This window comes from Elephas maximus, chromosome 2 (genome assembly GCF_024166365.1).
Source record: "Elephas maximus indicus isolate mEleMax1 chromosome 2, mEleMax1 primary haplotype, whole genome shotgun sequence".
In the NCBI taxonomy this organism is placed as follows: Eukaryota; Metazoa; Chordata; class Mammalia; order Proboscidea; family Elephantidae; genus Elephas; species Elephas maximus.
Genome location: NC_064820.1, coordinates 225,454,889 through 225,474,118, shown reverse-complemented (window position 1 = coordinate 225,474,118; position 19,230 = coordinate 225,454,889). Strand labels below are relative to the sequence as shown.

Below are 19,230 nucleotides of genomic sequence, written 5' to 3'. Positions count from 1 at the left end.
CCCAGGGATGTGAAAGACTTATACAAGAAAAATTATGAAATGCTATTATAAAACACTGAAAAAGACCTAAATAAATGGAAAGACTTTCTGTGCTCATGGATTGGAAGACTTACTATAGTCAAGACATCAGTACTACCCAAAGTGATGTACAAATACAGTGCAATCTCAATCAAAATTCCAACAGCATTCTTTATATAAATGGACAAACTGATCCTCAATCTTATATGGAAAGGCCAAGAAAGCCTGAATGGCAAAGCAATTCTGAAGAAGAACAAAGTAGGAGGCCTTACACTTCTTGACTTCAAACATACTATAGAACTACGGTAACCAAAACATCCTGTTTAATAATAGACACATACTCCCATGGAATAGAATGGAAAACCCAGAAAAAACTCGAACATCTCTGGTCAATTGATTTTTGACAAGGGAGCAAAATCCACTCAATGGGAAAGAAATAGTCTTTTCAACAAATGGTGCTGGGAGAACTGGATTTCCACATATAGAAAAATGAAGCAAGATCCATACCTCATGTCATACACATAAACTAATTCAGAATGGATCAAGGACCTAAATGTTAAATTTTAAAAAACATAAAATTTTTGGAAGAAAATACAGGAGCAAAGCTATGAGACCTGATTTTTTCCAGTGATAGATTATCAACGACATCAACAAGCGCCTAAGCAGCAGAAAACAAAATAGATAACCGGAACCTCATAAAAGTTAAATACTTAGGTTCATCAAAAGACTTTACCAAAAGAGTAAAAAGACAGCCTACAGACTAGGAAAAAACCTTCGGGAACAATATAACCAATAATAGTCTAATATCTAAAACATATATAAAGCTTCTACCAGCACCATTCTTTACATAAATGGAAAAACTAATCCTCAATTTTATATGGAAAGACAAAAGATCCCGAATAGCCCACAGAACCCAATTGATAAATGGGCAGAGAACATGAACAGACACAGGATATTCAAATGGCCAACAAACATGAAAAGATGCTCAACATCAGTAGCCATCAGAGAGATGCAAGTCAAAACCACAACGAGATACCATTTAACTCCCACTGGGATGGCTAAGGAGCCTTGGTAGCGCAGTGGTTAAGAGCTAAGGCTGCTAACCAAAAGGTCGGCAGTTCAGATCCACCAGCTACTCCTTGGAAACTCTATGGGGCAGTTCTACTCTGTCCTATAGGGTTGCTGTGGTTTGGAATCGACTCGACAGCAATGGATTTTTTTGGGTTAGGATGGCTAAGATTAAAAAAAGGAAAATAACGAATGTTGGCGAGGATGTGGAGAAATTGGAACTCTTCTCTATTGCTGGTGGGCATACCAAATGGTACAGCCGTTGTGAAAAAGTTCTGGTGGTTCCTAAAAAACTAAAGATGGAATTACCATATGACCTTGCAATTCCACTCCTAGGTGTATACCCTAGCCATCTAATGGAAGTAGCACAAACACGCATATGCACACCTATGTCATTACAGCACTGTTCACAATAGCAAAAAGATGCAGACAACCTAAGTGCCCACCAATGGATGAATGGATAAGCAAAATGTGGTACATACATACAATAGCTGTAAAGAAAACATATAATCAATAATAGTCTAATATCTAAAATATATATAAAGATCTCAAAACATCTTGCAATGCAGATGAACCTGGAAGACATTATGTTGAGAGGAATTAGTCAGTCACAAAAGGGCAAATAGTTTATGTTCTCACTTTTATGAAATGAAAAGGATAGGTAAATATACAGAGAGTAATGTTTTTTGGAGGGAAATATTCCCTGGGTAGTGGTCACTTTTTGTTTATGGTGATGGGAAAGGTCGCACCAAATGTGGATGAGGTTTGCACACCTTGACAATTGTAATCGATGTCAATAAGCTGTACATAAGAAAAAAGGATGAATTGGCAGATGCCAGGTGATATATAAGTTTGCAACAATAACAGCAACAAAGGAGGGAGGCTACAGGAGCTGATGCTGGTTAGACATACCCAATCACCTCATGGGATTAGTCCTCTTGGTTTGAGGGTGTTATGTATTGAATTGTGTCTCCCCAAAATGTGTATCAACTTGGCTAGGCTGTGATTCCCAGTATTGTATGATTGTCCACCATTTTGTCATCTGATGTGATTTTCCTGTGTGTTGTAAATCCTACCTCTATGATGTTAATGAGGCAGGATTAGAGGTAGTTATGTTAATGAGGCAGGCTTCAATCTATAACATTAGATCATATCTTGAGTCAATCTTCTTTGAGGTATAAAAGAGAGAAGCAAGCAGAGGGACATGGGGATATCATGCCACCAAGAAACAAGAGCCAGGAGAATAGCACATCCTTTGGACCCAAGGTCACTGTGATGAGAAGCTTTTCTACCAGGGATGATTGGTGAAAAAGACCTTCCACCAGAGCCAACAGAGAGAGAAAGCCTCTCCCTGGAGCTGGCATCCTGAACTCAGACTTCTAGCCTACTAGACTGTGAGAGAATAAATTTCTCTTTGTTAAAGCCAACCACTTGTGGTATTTCTGTTATAGCAGCACTAGATAACTAAGACAGAGGACTTATGGTCATGGTCTCCTGGGACAACTCAGTCAACTGGCATAATATAGTTCTTAAAGTTTATGTTCTGCCAGTGTCTGGGGTCTTAAAAGCTTACAAGTGACCATCTAAAATACAAATATTGGTCTCTGTTTGTCTGGAACAATAGAGAAAGAAGGAAACCCAAGAATCAGAGAAAGAACTGAACTACAGAATGATGAATTGTCTCCATTAACCACTGCCTCCTCTACCTTGAGACCAGAAGAACTAGATGGTGCCCGGCTACCACTACTGCACATTCTGATCAGGGGCACAATAGCTGGATCCTGGTAGAGAGGGAGAAAAATGTGGAACACAACTTCAAAGTCTTGAATCCAGACTTACTGGACCTATTGAGGCCGGATGAGTCCTTGGGACTATTACCCTGAGATACTCTTCAGACCTTGAATCGAAACTATCCCCTGAAGTTACCTTTAAACTAAGTAACAGTTCAGCTCAAAAAGTAGATTTTCACCCTGGAGTATTGTGTTCTTTTAAAAAAAATTGTGTAAGACCAAATGGACAACAGCTCTTTTAAAGTGTAGATGAGAAGGTTGGGGGCAGGGAGTTTAAGTCAACGGAAATGAAACAACTAGGACCGAAGTAAAGGAGAATTTTGACACCATGTGAAGGAAGTAACCAGTGCCACAAATCATTATGTCTAGAAACTTGAATGAGAGCAGGTTTTGCTGGGTATATTTTCACCAAAATTAAAATACTAATCAAAAGAAGAAAACCCTATGGAGCACAGTGATACTCTGCCACACATGCGGTCACCATGACTCAGAGTCAACTAGATGGCAACTGGTTTAGAGATATGAACATGTCTCCTATTGGTTCTGTTTTCTGGAGAACCCTGACTAATAAAACTTCCAAGTGAAGATGTCAGATGAGCAGTTGGATATGCACGTGGGACTCTGGATAGAGTCACCAGCATCAAGGTGATGCTTAATGTAAACCCCAAAATCAGATGTGATTGTTTGAGGGGGAGGGTGTAGGAGGAACAGAGATGGGAAGAGGGCTTAGGGTCAAGGTCAGGTGGTGCATAATGGAGGAGGACTCATTAAAGGAGGCAGAGCAGGAACAGAGAGAGGAAGAAAACCAGGAGAAAATGCCCACAGTAAAGACGAGAGAAGAGAGGTGAGTGGTTCACTGTGCCTGACACCACCAGGAGATCAAATCAGGAGAAAAAAGTCTTATTGGGCTTGCCACATGCCTGAGACCAGTTTGGGGGGAGGCATGTGAAGAGTGAATGGAAGACGAAGAAGTAGAAAGAGTGTGTCAGTACTATTTAAAAAATGTTTGATTATGAAAATTTTGAATGTAGAATACATTCACGTGTAGACAGAATAGTGGTAACAGACTCCCATGCACCACCACCAAGCACAACTGTCACTCATGGCTGATCTTGCCCCACCTACACCCCCATCCAGATCTCCTCACCAGTCTTATTTAGAAGGAAATCCTGGACATATAATTGAATTTGTGAACATTCCAGTATATGTCTTGAAAGGATAAGGACTCTTTTAAAATAACCACAATACCATTAGTACACTTAAAACACTTAGTACTAATTTCTTAATATCATAAAGTATTCAGCCAGTGTTCAAATTTCCAGTTGCCTAATAAATGCCCTAGGTGGCGCAAACATTTAAATGCTTGGCTACTACTGATTGAAAGGTTGGCGATTCAAGTCCATCCAGAGACACCTTGGAAGAAAGGCCTGGCAATCTGCTCCTGAAAGGCCACAGCCATGAAAACCCTGTGGAGCACAGTTCTACTCTGACACATGCAGGGTCTCCATGAGTCCAACTTGACAGCAACTGGTTTGGTTTTTGTCTGGTAATAAATGTCATCAACACTCTTGTGATTCAATCAGGACACAAACCACATCCAGACATTCATCTGGTTGCTTTGAGCCTTAAGTCTCTTTTAATCTATAGGTTTTCTTTCCATATCTTTTTGATTATTATTATTATTAGCCTTTTTGTTTTGAGTAATTGTAGATTCACATGCCGTTGTAAGAAATAATACAGAGAGATTCCATGTGCCCTTTACCCAGTTTCCCCAATGATAACATCTTGCAAAGCTGTAATGCATTATCCCCACCAGGCTATTGGCCTTGATCCAGTCAAGGTAGAGAACACTTCCATGTTATATAAATTGAATCATATAATATGTACTTTTGGGGATTGGCTTTTTGACTCAGTATGATTCTCTGGAGATTCATCCAAGCCGTGGTGTGTATCAATAGTTCATTCCTTTTTATCGCTGAGGAATATTCCATGGTGTGGATTTGCCACAGTTGAACCATTCACTTGTCACCGGGCATCAGGGTTGTTTTCTTCCATCCCCACAGTTTTTAGTTATTATGAATAAACCAGCTGTGGTGGTGAGTGATTAAAGCTACGGCTGCTAACCGATAGGTCAGAAGTTCGAATCCACCAGCCGCTCCTTGGAAACCCTGTGGAGCAGTTCTACTCTGTCCTGTAGGGTCATTATGAGTTGGAATCAACTTGATGGAAATGGGTTTGGTTTTGCTTTTTTAAACATTCGTGTACAGGTTTTTGTGGAAACACAAGTTTTACGTAAGTTTGTTTTTTTAAACATAAGTTCATTTCTCTGGGATAAATGTCCAGGAGTGCGGTTGCTGCGTCATTTGGCGGGTGAGCCTTTAGTTTTTCAGAAGCCGCCAAACTGTTTTCCATTCCCACCGACAGTATGTGATTGATCCAGTTTCTCCTCAACCATGTCAGCATTTCAGCCATTCGGACAGGTGTGTAGTAATATCTCATTGTGGTTTTACTCTACATTTTCAGAATGGCATTTTTTCACATGTTCATTTGCCATCTGTACGTCCTCTTCAGTGAAACATCCCTGCATGCTGTTTGCTCACTTTCTAATTGGATTATTTCTATTTTTACTGTTGTGTTTTGAGAGCTCTTTATATATGCTACATACTAGTCCTTTGTGGTACATGTTTAAGTGCTTGGCTGCTAACTGAAAGGTCTGCTGTTTGAACCCACCAGGAGCTTCTTGGGAGAAAAGACCTGGTGATTTGCTCCCCTAAAGCCTCGGAAACCCTATGAGGCAGTGCTCTGTCACAGCATAACAACAGTCCTTTGTCAGATCTGTGGCTTGCAAATATTATCTCCCAGTTTCTAGCCTGTCTTTTCATCCTCTCAGTATAGTCTTTTGCAATGTAAAATTTTCAGATTTTGAAGTCTAAATTTCAATTTTCCTTTTATAGGTTGTGCTTTTGGTAATGACTCTAGAAACTCTGGCTAGCCATAAATCTCAAGGATTTTCTCCTGTTTTTTCTAGAAGTTTCATCATTTTACATTTTAAGTCTCTGATTCATTTTGAGTTAATTTTTATATAAGGGGTGAAGTTTAAGTCTAAGTTCTTTTTTTTTTTTTTGCCTTTTTTGTTGTTGTTAGGTGCTGTCGAGTTGCTTCTGATTCCTAGCAACCCCATGTATAACAATGAAATACTGCCCTGTCCTGTGCCATCCTCACAATCGTTGCTATGTTTGAGCCCATTGTTTTAGCCACTGTCAGTCCACCTTGTTGAAGATCTTCCTCTTTTTTGCCTGTCTTCTACTTTACCAAGCATGATGTCCTTCTCCAGGGACTGGTCCCTCCTGATAACATGTCCAAAGTACGTGAGACAAAGTCTCACCAACCTTGCTTCCAAGGAACACTGGCAGTGCTTCTTCCAAGACACATTTGTTTGTTCTCTGGCAGTCCGTGGTATAGTCAATATTCTTCACCAGCGCTGTAATTCAAAGGCATCGACTCTTCTTCGGTCTTCCTTATTCATTGCCCAGCTTTCACATGCATGAGGCAGTTGAAAACACCATGGCTTGGATCACGCACACCTTGGTCCTCAAAGTGATATCTTTGCTTTTTAACACTTTAAAAATTTCTTCTGCAGCAGGTTGGCCCAATGCAGTACATCATTTGATTTCTTGACTGCTGCTTCCATGAGCGTTGATTGTGAAACCAAGTAAAATGAAACCCCTGACAACTTAAGTATATTCTCTGTTTATCATGGTGTTGCTTGATGGTCCAGTTATGAGGATTTTTGTTTTCTTTTATGTTGAGGTGTTATCCATACTGAAGGCTGTAGTCTTCAATCTTTGTCACTAAATGCTTTAAGCCCTCTTTGCTTTCAGCAAACAAGATCGTGTCATCTGCGTATCACAGGTTGTCCTCTAAGTTTTCTTCCAATTCTAATGCTGCGTTCTTCTTCATATAGTCCAGTTTCTTGGATTATTTGCTCAGCATACAGATTGAGTAAGTATGGTAAAAGGATCCAACGCTGACACGCACCTTTCCTGACTTTAAACCACATAGTATTCTCTTGTTCTGTTCGAATGACTGGCTCTTGGTCTATGTACAGGTTCCTCATGAGCACCATTAAGTGCTCTGCAATTCCCATTCTTTGCAATGTTATCTATAATTTGTTATGATCCACACAGTTGAATGCCTTTGCATAGTGAATAAAACACAGGTAAACATCTTTCCGGTAATCTCTGCTTTCAGCCAGTATCCATCTGACATCAGCAGTGGTATACCTCGTTCTATGTCCTCTCCTGAATCTGGCTTGAATTTGTGGCAGTTCTCTGTCGATGTATTGCTGCAACTGTTTTTGGATTAGGTTCAGCAAAATTTTACTGGTGTGTGATATTAATGATATTGTTAAATATATTCCCCATTCTGTTGGATTTTTTACCTACGAATGTCTAATTGTTTTAGCAGCACTTGTTGGAAAAACTATCCTTCCTCCACTGTGTTGCTTTTATGCCTTTGTCTGGTATACGCTGGGCACATCTCTGAATATCTGGGTCTATTCCTGGGTTCTCTATTCTGTTCCATCGATCTGTGTGTCTGTCCCTCCACCAATACCACCAGGTTGTCATTACTGTAGCAGTCTAATAAGTTTTGGACTGGAGTAGACTGATTCCTCTCACTTTAGACTTCTTTCTCAAAATTGATTTTAACATGCCATCATTGGGACCTGCCATGTAAACTCTAGTCATCATAGAAAGCATTCATCTGAAATCACCCCCTCGTTTCCTGTTGGCCACCGAGTTACATGCAGGTAGTTTTGCTCTGAGCTAAAGTGACATTCATGATAAATTTGGTTTCCTGATAAAACTATTACTGTGGTCTTTTTTTTTTTTTTTGTACATCAGATGAAGGTTTACAGAACAAACTGGCTTCTCATTAAACGGTTAGTACACATATTGTTTTATGACATACAGTGACATATCAACACTCTTTCTTCTCAAACTTGGGTTCCCTGTTACCGGCTTTCCTGTCTTCCTCCTGCCTTCTAGCCCCTGGGCTGGAGTGACCCTTTAGTCTCATTGTGTGTTATGGGCCTGTCTAACCTTTGGTTGAAGGGTGAACCTCAGGAGTGACTTCATTACTGAGCTAAAAGGGTGTCCGGGGGGCATACTCGGAGTTTCACCAGTCTCTATCAGGCCAGTAAGTCTGGTCTTTGTGAGTTAGAATTTTGCTCTATATTTTTCTCCACCTCTGTCCGGGACCCTCTATTGTGATCCCTGTCGGAGCAGTCAGTGGCGGTAACAGTGCACCATCCTGTACTGAACCCAGTCCGGTAGAGGCCGTGGTAGTTGTGGTCCATTAGTCCTTTGGACTAATCTTTCCCTTGTGTCTTTAGTTTTCTTCCTTCTTCTTTGTTCCTGAAGGGATGAGACCAGTGGAGTATCTTAGATGGCTGCTCACAGGCTTTTAAGACCCCAGGTGCTACTCACCAAAGTAGAATGTAGAACATTTGCTTTATAAACTGTATTATGCCAATTGAGCTAGATGTTCCCTGAGACCATGGTCCCCATAGCCCTCAGCCCAGCAATCCAGTCACTCAGGGAGTTTGGATGTGTCCACGGAGCTTCTGTGACCTTGCCCTGTACAAGAGGTACTAGCTTCCCCAGTATTGTGTACTATCCTACCCTTCACCAAAGTTGCCACTTATCTATTGTCTATTTAGTGTTTTTCCATTCCCACCCCTCCCCTCCCTCGTAACCATCAAAATTGTTTCCTTTTATGTGTAAACCTTTTCATGAATTTTTATAGTAGTGGTCTCATACGGTATTTGTCCTTTTGTGATTGACTTCTTTCACTTAGCATGATGCCCTCCAGATTCATCCATGTTGTGAGATGCATCGCAGATTCATCATTGTTCTTTATCGTTGTGTAGTACTCCATTGTGTGTATGTACCATAATTTGTTTATCCGTTCATCTGTTGATGGGCATCTAGGTTGTTTCCATCTTTTTGCTATTGTGAACAATGCTGCAGTGAACAGGGGTGTGCATATGTCTATTCTTGGAATGACTCTTGTTTCTCTAGGATATGTTCCTAGGAGTGGGATTGCTGGATCATATGGTATTTCTATTTCTAGTTTTCTAAGGAAGCACCATATCATCTTCCAAAATGGTTATATCATTTTGCATTCCCACCAGCAGTGCATAAGAGGCCATTATTCTCACAGCCTCTCCAACATTTGTTATTTTCTGTTTTTTTTTTTTCCATTTGTGCCAGTAAATGCTGGGGTGAGATAGTGTCTCATTGTGGTTTTGATTTGCATTTCTCTGATGGCTAGTGATTGTGAACATTTCCTCATGTGTCTGTTAGCTGATTGAATGTCTTCATTGGTCAGTGTATGTTCATTTCCTTTGCCCATTTTTAAATTGGATTATTTGTCTTTTTGTTGTAGAGGTGTTGGATTTTCCTGTAGATTTTAGAGATCAGACCTTTGCGCAATTTGTAATAGCCAAAATTTTTTTCCCAGTCTGTAGGTTCTCTTTTTACTCTTTCCGTGAAGTCTTCTAATCAGCATAAGTGTTCTGTTTTTGGAAGGACCCAGTTATCTAGCTTATCTTCTGGAGTTTGTGTGTCGTTAGTTATAGTTTATCCTGTTAATGCCGTGTATTAGGGCCTCTAGCGTTGATCCTATTTTTTCTTCTATGATCTTTATAGTTTGTGACTTTATATTTAGGTCTTTGATCCATTTTGAATTCGTTTTTGTATGTGATGTGAGGTATGGGTCCTGTTTCCTTCTTTTGCAGATGAACACCCAGTTTTTCCTGCACCATTTTTTAAAAAGACTGTCTTTTCCCCATTTGATGAACTTTGGGCCCTCGTCAAAGATCAGGTGGCCAGAGGTGGATGGATTTACGTCTGGGTTCTCAGTTCTGTTCCATTGGTCAGTGTGTCTGTCATTGTACCAGTACCAGGCTGTTTTGACTACAGTAGCTGTATAGTAGGTTCCGAGGTCAGGTAGTGCAAGTCCTCCTACTTTATTCTTCTTCTTCAGTAGTGCTCTATTTATCCGGGGCGTCATCTCTTTCCGTATAAAGTTAATGCTCTTTAAAGAATGTCGTTGGTATTTGGATCGAGATTGCATTATATTTGTAAATTGCTTTGGGTAGGATTGTCATTTTCACAATGTTGAGCCTACCTAGCCATGAGCATGGTTTTTCCATTTATGTAGATCTCTTGGTTTCTTGCAGTAGTGTTTTGTAGTTTTCTTTGTATAGGTCTTTTACATCCCTGGTTAGATTTATTCCTAAGTTTTTTTTTTTTTTTTTTATGGGCTGTTATAAATGGTATTGTTTTCCTGAATTCCTTTTCATTGTCCTCTTTATTAGTATACAGGAATCCAACTGATATTTGTATGTTTATCTTGTATACTGCTGCTCTGCTGAATCTGTTAGTTCCAGTAGTTTTACGTGGAGTCTTTTGGGTTTTCTTTGTATAGTATCTTATCGGAGACCCTGGTGGCGTAGTGGTTAAGTGCTACAGCTGCTAATCAAAGGGTCGGCAGTTCACATCCCCCAGGTGCTCCTTGGAAACTCTATGGCAGTTCTACTCTGTCCTATAGGGTCGCTATGAGTTGGAATCGACTCGATGGCCCTGTGTTTGGTTTTTTGGTTTAGTATCTTATCATCCACAAACAGGGACAGTTTAACTTCTTCACTGCCAATTTGGATGCCCTTTATTTCTTTTTCTTGCCTTATTGCCCTAGCTAGGACTTCCAGCACAATGTTAAATAGAAGTGGTGATAAAGGGCATCCTTGTCTTGTTCCTGTTCTCAAGGGGAATGTTTCCAGCCTCTTTCCATTAAGAATGATGTTGACTGTCGGTTTTGCATATATGCACTTTATTATGTTGAGAAATTTTCCTTCTATACCTATTTTACTGAGAGTTTTTATCAGGCATGGATGTTGGACTTTGTCAAATGCTTTTTCTGTAGCAATTGAGATGATCATGTGGTTCTTTTATTTATGTGGTGGATTACATTGATTGATTTTCTAATGTTGAACCATCCTTGCATACCTGGTAAGAATCCCACTTGGTTATGGTGTATTATTTTTTTGATGTGATGCTGAATTCTTTTGGCTAGAATTTTGTTGAGAATTTTTGCGTCTATATTCACAAGAGATATTGGTCTGTAATTTTTTTGTGTGTGGTGTCTTTGCCTGTTTTTTCGATCAGGGTTACGCTGGCATCATAGAATGATTTTGAAAGTATCGCTTCCTTTTCTAAGTTCTGAAATAGCTTCAGTAGTACTGGTGTAAGCTCTTTTCTGAATGTTTGGTAGAATTCTTCAGTAAAGCCATCTGCGCCAGGGTTTTTTTTGTTGTTGGGAGGTTTTTTTTTTTTAAATTATCTTTTCAATCTCATCTCGTTACAGGTCTGTTCAGATTTTGAACATCATTTTGTATTAGTTTGAGTAGGTAGTGTGTTTCTAGAAATTTGTCCATTTCCCCTAGATTTTCAAATTTGTTCGAGCATAGTTTTTCATAATATTCTATTATGATCCTTTTAATTTCAGTTGGATGTGTTGTAATGTCCCCCATTTCATTTCTTATTTGGGTTATTTGAGTCCTCTTCTGTTTTTCTTTTGTCAGTTTGGCCAGTGGTTTGTTGATTTTGTTGATCCTTTCAAAGAGCCAGCTTTTGGTTTTGTTGCTTTCTGTTGTTTTTCTATTCTCTGTTTTGTATATTTCTGCTCTGACCTTTATTATTTCCTTTCTTCTGGTGGCTGTGGGCTTCTTTTGCTATTCTCTATTTGTTCAAATTGTGTAGCTAGTGTTTTGATTTTGTTCCTTTCTTCTTTTTCGATGTGTGCATCTATTGCTATAAATTGACCTCTGAGCACTGCCTTTGCTGTGTTTCAGAGGTTTTGGGATGATGTGTTTTCATTCCCTTTTGATTCTAGGAATTTTTTCATTCTATCTCTGATTTATTCTGCTACGCAGTGGTTTTTAATCAGGGTTTTACTCAGTTTCCATGTAATTGATTTTTGTTTTTCCTTGCCCTCCCTGTTGTTAATTTCTACTTTGTTGGTGTTGTGGTCAGAGAAGATACTTTGTATTATCTCAGTATTTTGGATTTTGTTGAGGGTTGCTCTGTGGCCTAAGATGTGGTCTATTCTGGAGAAAGTTCCATGTGAGTTGGAAAAGAATGTGTACTTTTCAGGTGTTGGGTAGAGTGTTCTATATATGTCTGAGGTCAAGTTAGCTGATTGTGTCCTCTAGATCTTCTGTATCTTTGTTGAATTTCTTTCTAGATGTTCTGCCCTTTACCAAGGGTGGTGTGTTGAAGTCTCCTACTATTATTGTGGAACTATCAGTTTCTCTTTTCAGTGCTGTTACAGTTTGTTTTGTGGATTTTGGAGCCATGTCTTTGGGTGCGTAGATATTTATTGTGGCTATGTCTTCATTATGGATCATCCCTTTCATCATTATATAGTGCCTTTCTTTGTCTTTTATGGTGGATTTTGTTTTAAAGTCTATTTTTATCTGAGATTAGTGTTGCCACTCCTTTTTTTTTTTTTTGTAGCTGTTTGCGTGATGTATATTTTTCCATCCTTTGATTTTTAATAAATTTACATCTTTCTTTCTAAGATATGTTTCTTGTAGATGGCATATTGATGGAACCTGTTTTTTAATCCATTCTGTCACTGTCTGCCTCTTTATGGATACATTTAGGCCATTTATGTTCAGTGTAATTATTGATAGGTGTGAATTTATTGCCGTCCTTTTGCAGTGCTTTTTTCGTGGTGCTGATATTTTCTTTGTTTCTCTTACTCTCTTCTTCTGAATTCCTTTCGTTTGTGGATTTTTTTTTCATTTCTTCTGTTTTTGTAGATTTTGTTTTTATTGAGATTTTGTGTTTTTCTTCTTTATTTTGATGAGTAGGTTTGTTAACTTTCTTTGTGGTTACCTTGAAATTTACCCTTTTCTTCATAGGTTTGAACCAGTCTGTTATTACTTCGTGTTGCTTTGCCTTCCTCTCCATTCGAAAGTTCTATACCTACATCATTTATTCCCTCTCTTGTTGTTCTGACAGATTAACCTCTCTGATCCCCTGTTGTAAATCTTTTGGTTTTGAATAGCCCTTGGAAGTTCATTTCCTAGGATGGTATCTGGCTGCTACAATCTTGCATCCTAGATTCAAGCTGTTGTCTGATGTTGTTTGTTCTCAAACTGAAGGACTGCCTTTAATAAATTCATGTAAGTTTGGTTTTTGCATATTCCCTTAATTGCTGTTTATCTGGAAATGTCCTAATTTCACCATCATATTTGAATGAGAGTTTGGAGGATATATTATTCTTGTTTGTTAGTTTTTTTCTTTCAATGTTTTATATATGTCATCCCTTTGCCTTCTTGCCTGCATGGTTTCTGCTGAGTAATCAGAGCTTAGTCTTATTGTTTTCCCTCTGTATGTGACTTTTCATTTTTCTCAAGCTGCTCTCAGGATCCTTTCTTTGTCTTTGATTTTGGTGAGTGTAGTTATGATATGCCTTGGTGATTTTCTTTTGCGGTCTACCCTATATGGGGCTCTTTGTGTCTCTTGAATGGTCAGCTATTTATCATTCATGATATTAGGGAAGTTTTCTGTCAGCAGGTCTTCAATGATCCTCTCTGTGTTTTCCATTTCTCTCCCTGTTCTGGAACTCTGATCACTCAAAAATTTTGGGTTTTATTTGTATCCCACATAATTCTTAGGGTTTCTTCATTTTCCTTCGTTCTATGTTTTGTTTTGTTTTTCCTCAAACAATGTTGTATGCATGCTTTTGTCTTCAATTTCACTGATCCTGTCTTCCATAGTTTCAGACCTACTCTTCAGGCCTTCTGTGACACTGTCCATTTCTGAAATTTTGTTTATCTTTTGGATTTCTACTTGTCGATATTGTATGAGTTCTAGTTGTGAATGTATTTTGGCATTTTGTTCCTGTATCATTTTCCTGAAATCTTCCATTTTTTGTCTGTATTTTCCATAAATTTGTCCTTTTTTTTCTCATTTTTGCATGAATTCCCTGTTATGTAGTTGTAGTGCCTTTTCTTCTACTGGAACATCATCTGGTGTTTGATTTTGGATGCCTACTAGAACCATCCTATCCTGCTTTTTTATATGTTTTGATATTGTCTGCTGTCTTCAGGACATTCAGTAGTTATTTTCTTCATTTATTGATTATAGATTTGTTTGTTTTGTCCTGCTTTTTTATTTGGTTATGACTGAGCAGTTGGACTGTGCATTCTTTGTTGTTTGCTTGTCTCTGGTCACAGTACTTTTCACCTCCTTGTCCAATGGGCAGGGACATTCGCTCAGTTGTGGTACAGCAGGGAAGGTCCAGCTGAAAGGGAAGGGACTAGGATGGGTTGTTTGTGGCATGTACTGGGGTCGACAGGGGAGGCCGAGGGTCAGTGCAGGGCAGGTTCCGGTAGGCCGTGTCTGTGCTGCTTGGGGGTGTGATGTTCAGCACACAGTGCAGGTAGGCAGGAGCGAGAAGGAAGGTTGTGATGCGTGGAGCTAAGATGGGTATGGGAAAGACAAGAGAGAGGAGAGAGAAACAGGAGCCAAACAAACAAACAAAAAGTGCTGAGGGAGCTTCCCATTGGAGTGGAGAGATGAGAAGCTGAGAAATAGAGAAAAACAAACAAAAAGAAAAGTAAATAAAAATTTTTTTAAAAAAGAAATGCCCCCAGGGATCCCACTAGCGAAGTGGCTCCCAGTCCTCGGGCCATAACCTGTTTAGAAGGGGCAGAGATGGCACACAGCACCAGGTATTCAGTAGACTGGAAAAGAAGGTAAGTAGAAAGATATGAAGAGCTGAGAAATGAAGAAAAACAAAAAGAAAATAAGAAATGCCTCCAGGGATCTTACTGTGGTCTTATGATTACCATTTGTTTTGGTTATTTAGTTTTGTTTTTTTTTTATTGTAGTGGTAATAATAGAAATTTTTTTAAAAGTTCAGGGTGAGGCAGTGCTTCTCAGACTTGAGCTGCATCTGACTTAGCTGCAGGCCTTGTTTAAACATATTTCTGGGCCCTACCCCACAGTGTGTGTTTCAGTAGGTCTGGATGGGGCCCAAGAATCTGCATTTTTTTGTTTTGTTTTTCTCTTGTTCTCTCTGCTTTTCTCTAAAACAGTACTCTTTATGATCCCTTGTTCTGGGATTTCTTACCTGCCACAGAAGCCTAGAGACTGACTTCCCTTCTGCAAAGGAATGTTCAATGTTAAAGGGATCTTGTAAGAGAGCAGAATCTGTGGTGTCTGTTTCCAGGCTTATAAAAACCATTTTAGAGATCATGTGTTGGGGACCGGACACTACTAACAAAGAATGTTATTCCCAAGATTTAGGCATTTACACAGATAGCCCTGGTGGTGATCTTCTCCCATAAAGATTAAAACCCACTGCTACTGAGTCAATTCTGACTCTGAATGACCCTGTAGGGCAGAGTATAACCACCCCATTGGGATTCCAGGGCTGTAATCTTTATGGAAGCAGACTGCCACATCTTTCCCCCATGGAGCAGCTGGTGGGTTTGAACCACCAACCTTTCAGTTAGCAGCCAAGCATTTAACTAAGGGAGATCCTATGGGGCAGTGCTGCTCTGTCCTGTAGGGTCGCGATGAGTCAGAATCAACTCGATGTCTCACAACGACAGCAGACATTTGTATATAATAAGTGTGCAGTAAGATTAGAGGCTAAAACTTGAAGATACTTTAATACCTTCCTTCATATCGTCCCTGTAAAAAAAAAGCCAGTTGCATTCGAGTCGACTCTGATTGATGATGACCCCACGTGTGTCGAGTAGAAGTGTGCTCCATAGGGTTTTCAAGGCTGTTTTTTGGAAATAGACTGCCAGGCCTTTCTTCCAAGGTGCCCCTGGGTGGACTCAAACCTCCAGCCTTTTAGCTAGCAGCCGAGTGTATTAACTGTTTGCACCACCCAGGTCCGCTTTCCTTCCTGTAGTCGTCTTTAGAACCTTTCTCAGTGGGCTTTCTTCTGGGAGACTGGCTTGGTGGAGGCATTTCTTTGGGACACAGCGGAGGGCTGCCTGCTTCCCAGCCTCCTGCAGTCAGCACTACCCAGGAGGAGAGCCACTAGCCGGGGCCCGTGCATTTATTCAGTTTACACAGCAAGAAAAACTAGAGGGAATACCCTTCAACCTCTTGCTCAGATTTTGACCCGCTTTGTAGGCTCCATACTCTGTTGTGATCTGACTGCAGGTTTTTAACATTTTTTTACCTTTTTTTTGTGTGTGGTAAATATATAGGTAACCACACATTTGCCATTTCAACAAGCCTCACTTGTGCAGTTCAATGACATTAAATATGTTCATCAAGTGCAACCACCGCCATTCACCGTTCCCAACCACAGTTTGGAGTTGCCTCTTGAGAACCCGCTGTCCACTGCAAAAGGTCCTTGACGTTGAGCCACAGTGGTGGGTGGAACGCGTTCTTGCCCAGGAGTACACAGGGTCTCAGGCTTCTGGAGGCACACCAGCAACTTATTAGAGCCACACACACCCCTCCAGTCCTTCCTCTGCTTCTTCATTCCCTTTCCCCTCTACCACGGTGACCAGCTGCCATCCCTTTCCCAGACTGGCCACCAGCCACTCGTGTGGTGCTGGGCAAGCCAGCTTGGAAAGGCTAGGCAGAGTTTCCCCATTGGAGCCCTAAGTTAGTGTGCTACGGTGCGAGAGACATCTTTTAACTTAAATGGGTGTTCTCTTTTTTGGATCAGGCTTCTGCAGCAGAGAGAAGTTGAGGAAAATAAAATCTTTCGTGCTTCATTTATGGGTCGGGGGAGGAAATTGTGAGGGCACATTAAAAATCCCCATCTCTTCCTGTCTGTTACCCTTCAGCTCTTTCAGTGGTCCATAGGGAAGCCTTCAATTCTGTTCTCTGCTCACAAAAACGTATGTTCGGCAAATCTGAATTTTCATTTGGACTTTGCATCATCTGCTTCTCATTTTTTTAAGTTTCCAGGGGAAAGGGATGGGGGCGGAGGGTGTGTGGAACTGGCATTCAAGTACCCAACAGGAAAACTGACTCTCTAAACAAATGGTGCTATATTTTGGGAGTCCCTGGGTGGTTCAACTGTTAATGTGCTCAGCTGCTAACCAAAAGGTTGGAGGTTCAAGTCCTTCCAGAGGCACCTTGGAAGAAAGGCCTGGCATCCTACTTCTAAAAAATCAGCCATGAAAACCCTACGGAGCTCTGACACACATAGGGTTGCTGTAAGTTGGAGTTAACTCGACGACCACTGAAATATTTATTTTACAAGCGACAACTGATGGCCAATATAAAAAGATGAAAGTCTTAGTTCATGAAGACTCTCTACTATGAGGCCATTCAAATCAAATGCTTTTATTGAAAAAACAGATCACATTATTTTGGATGAGAACACATTTAAAGCCCCCTCACAATAAGAGAACAACCCCTGCGTGTGTCCTTTAAGGCACGAGCTAACGGTCCCTGCACTGGCTGTAGGAGGCCTTTGGTAGGAATTGCCTTTAAAGTTCGCTTGAGCAGCAGCTTGTAACTAACCCTTGTTCTCTTGTGTCCTTCCCGACAGGCGTCAGAGATGGCAGAGGACGGGAGCGAGGAAATCATGTTTATTTGTAAGTCCCAGGGTGCAGCCTGCGTGTGCTGGCTTTTAGCCGAGCCATGTCCACATTTCATTTATATAATTCAGAGAAGCTGTGGGTTCTTTTTTTTTTTTTTAAATGATTTCCTCTTGCTTCAGAAAACATGCTTTATTACACAAGAGATGAGTTGCAGAGGCATGGCTTTGATGGGGTCATCTTTCTCAGAACTCCTGGCCAAGGGCCCTTTTCAGGGAGTAACTGTTGATTCAGAAAAGTAACCCAAGGGTTGGAAAAGAGCGTGGTGTGTTGGCTGTATGATGGCAGATTGACGCTGGTGAATTTAATTCTCCTTTTTCCTGGGGGGAGACTTGTTCTCGGTGGCCACGGACGTAACCGTGTACCATTTGCAAATGGGCCATAGCCCTTGAGCTGGCTCTTCTCCTTGGGGGAGATGTCCTATTTATTTGTGGGTCCCTGGTGGGATGGTCTTCATGATGCACGTCTCGCTCTACCAGCTGAGCCCTCCGTGGTCTTGATGTGCATTTGTGTCATGGCCATTGATCACCTCCATCAGGCAGGGATCTGCGCCTCCCTGTGTGTGCCACACAGTTGTCAGCTATATCCAACAACAACGCTCCAATGTCTGCTTGCAGGGTGTGAAGACTGCAGCCAGTACCACGACTCCGAGTGTCCCGAGTTGGGCCCAGTGGTCATGGTCAAGGACTCTTTTGTCCTCAGCCGGGCAAGGTGAGTGGTGGCCGTGAGCAGTGTGTTGTACCCTCCTGTCTGGAAGATGGGGTTTTCTGTAAGTGAGCTGCTGTGATAGCCTGGCCGCCTTCATGTCTGTAGGAAGAGCAGACCCAGCTGGAGAATGAGAGTGGAAAATACCTGCTTTCAGCTTCCAGAGGCCATTAAGGGTTTCTAATCCACTGTGCACCGAGCAGCTTTGCTGCCTATGGCATGCGAGTGCCTGTCGTTGGGTTCAGGTTCTCAGGAGCCAGCTGTCTCAGGCGCAGCATGGCTGACATGCAGGGAGGATGGGTTTAGTTGACTTGCTCATTGAGTGATAATAGCCTGGCTTATAAGTTGACTGTGAAATAGTGACTTCACAGGACTTATCTAATACTACTCAGAGGAACAAACACTGCTCCACCTTCTGCATGCTTCAAGTCTAGGCCTGCCATCTGACCAAGGGATGCCACGGGGCAGGGTGGGCTGGGTGTGGCCCTGGGTCAGAGTGCAGGTAACAGTGCAAAGCCATTGCTGCTTCTGGGCAAACAGCTGCAGAGCAAGTGATGGATGCTCGGCGGCTGGCCTCTACAGTCGGCCCCGCCATTCCACACTCACTGGGCCACCCAGCTGGTGTTCTGCCTCAGGGAGCTGGGCTCGCCAGGTGCTGCGGAGCAGGGGCTCTGAGGTCACAGCCCAGCCCTGCTACTTAGCTGCTGTTTGAACCTGGGCAAGCATTTCCCCTCTCTGAACCTCAACTGCCTCATCTGTAAAGTGGGAAGATAATGGTGCCACCTGTAAGGTTGTTGTGCCCATCATATGTGATTGTTGCTGTTAGTTGCTGTGACATAGACGGTGGCTTATGGTGATCCCCTGTGTGCCAGAGTAGGGCTGCTCCATAGGGTTTTCAAGGCTCTGATCTTTTGGAAGCAGATCTCCAGGCCTGTCTTCTGAGGTGCCTCTGGGTGGGTTCAAACCGCCAACCTTTCAGCTGATAATTGA

General features: G+C 41.3%; 1 protein-coding gene across 6 annotated transcripts in view; it reads left to right on the top strand.

The window, feature by feature from the left end:
- The window catches only part of PRDM15 (PR/SET domain 15), a 125,971-nt gene that overhangs the window by 27,075 nt on the left and 79,666 nt on the right, over positions 1 to 19,230 (top strand). For all 6 annotated transcript variants that reach the window (XM_049874922.1, XM_049874920.1, XM_049874921.1 and 3 more), the window contains 2 exons: positions 17,487 to 17,532; positions 18,153 to 18,246. In XM_049874922.1, coding sequence (XP_049730879.1) covers positions 17,496 to 17,532; positions 18,153 to 18,246 — 131 coding nt within the window. In that variant the 5' untranslated portion in view covers positions 17,487 to 17,495. The remainder of the gene's footprint in view (positions 1 to 17,486; positions 17,533 to 18,152; positions 18,247 to 19,230) is intronic.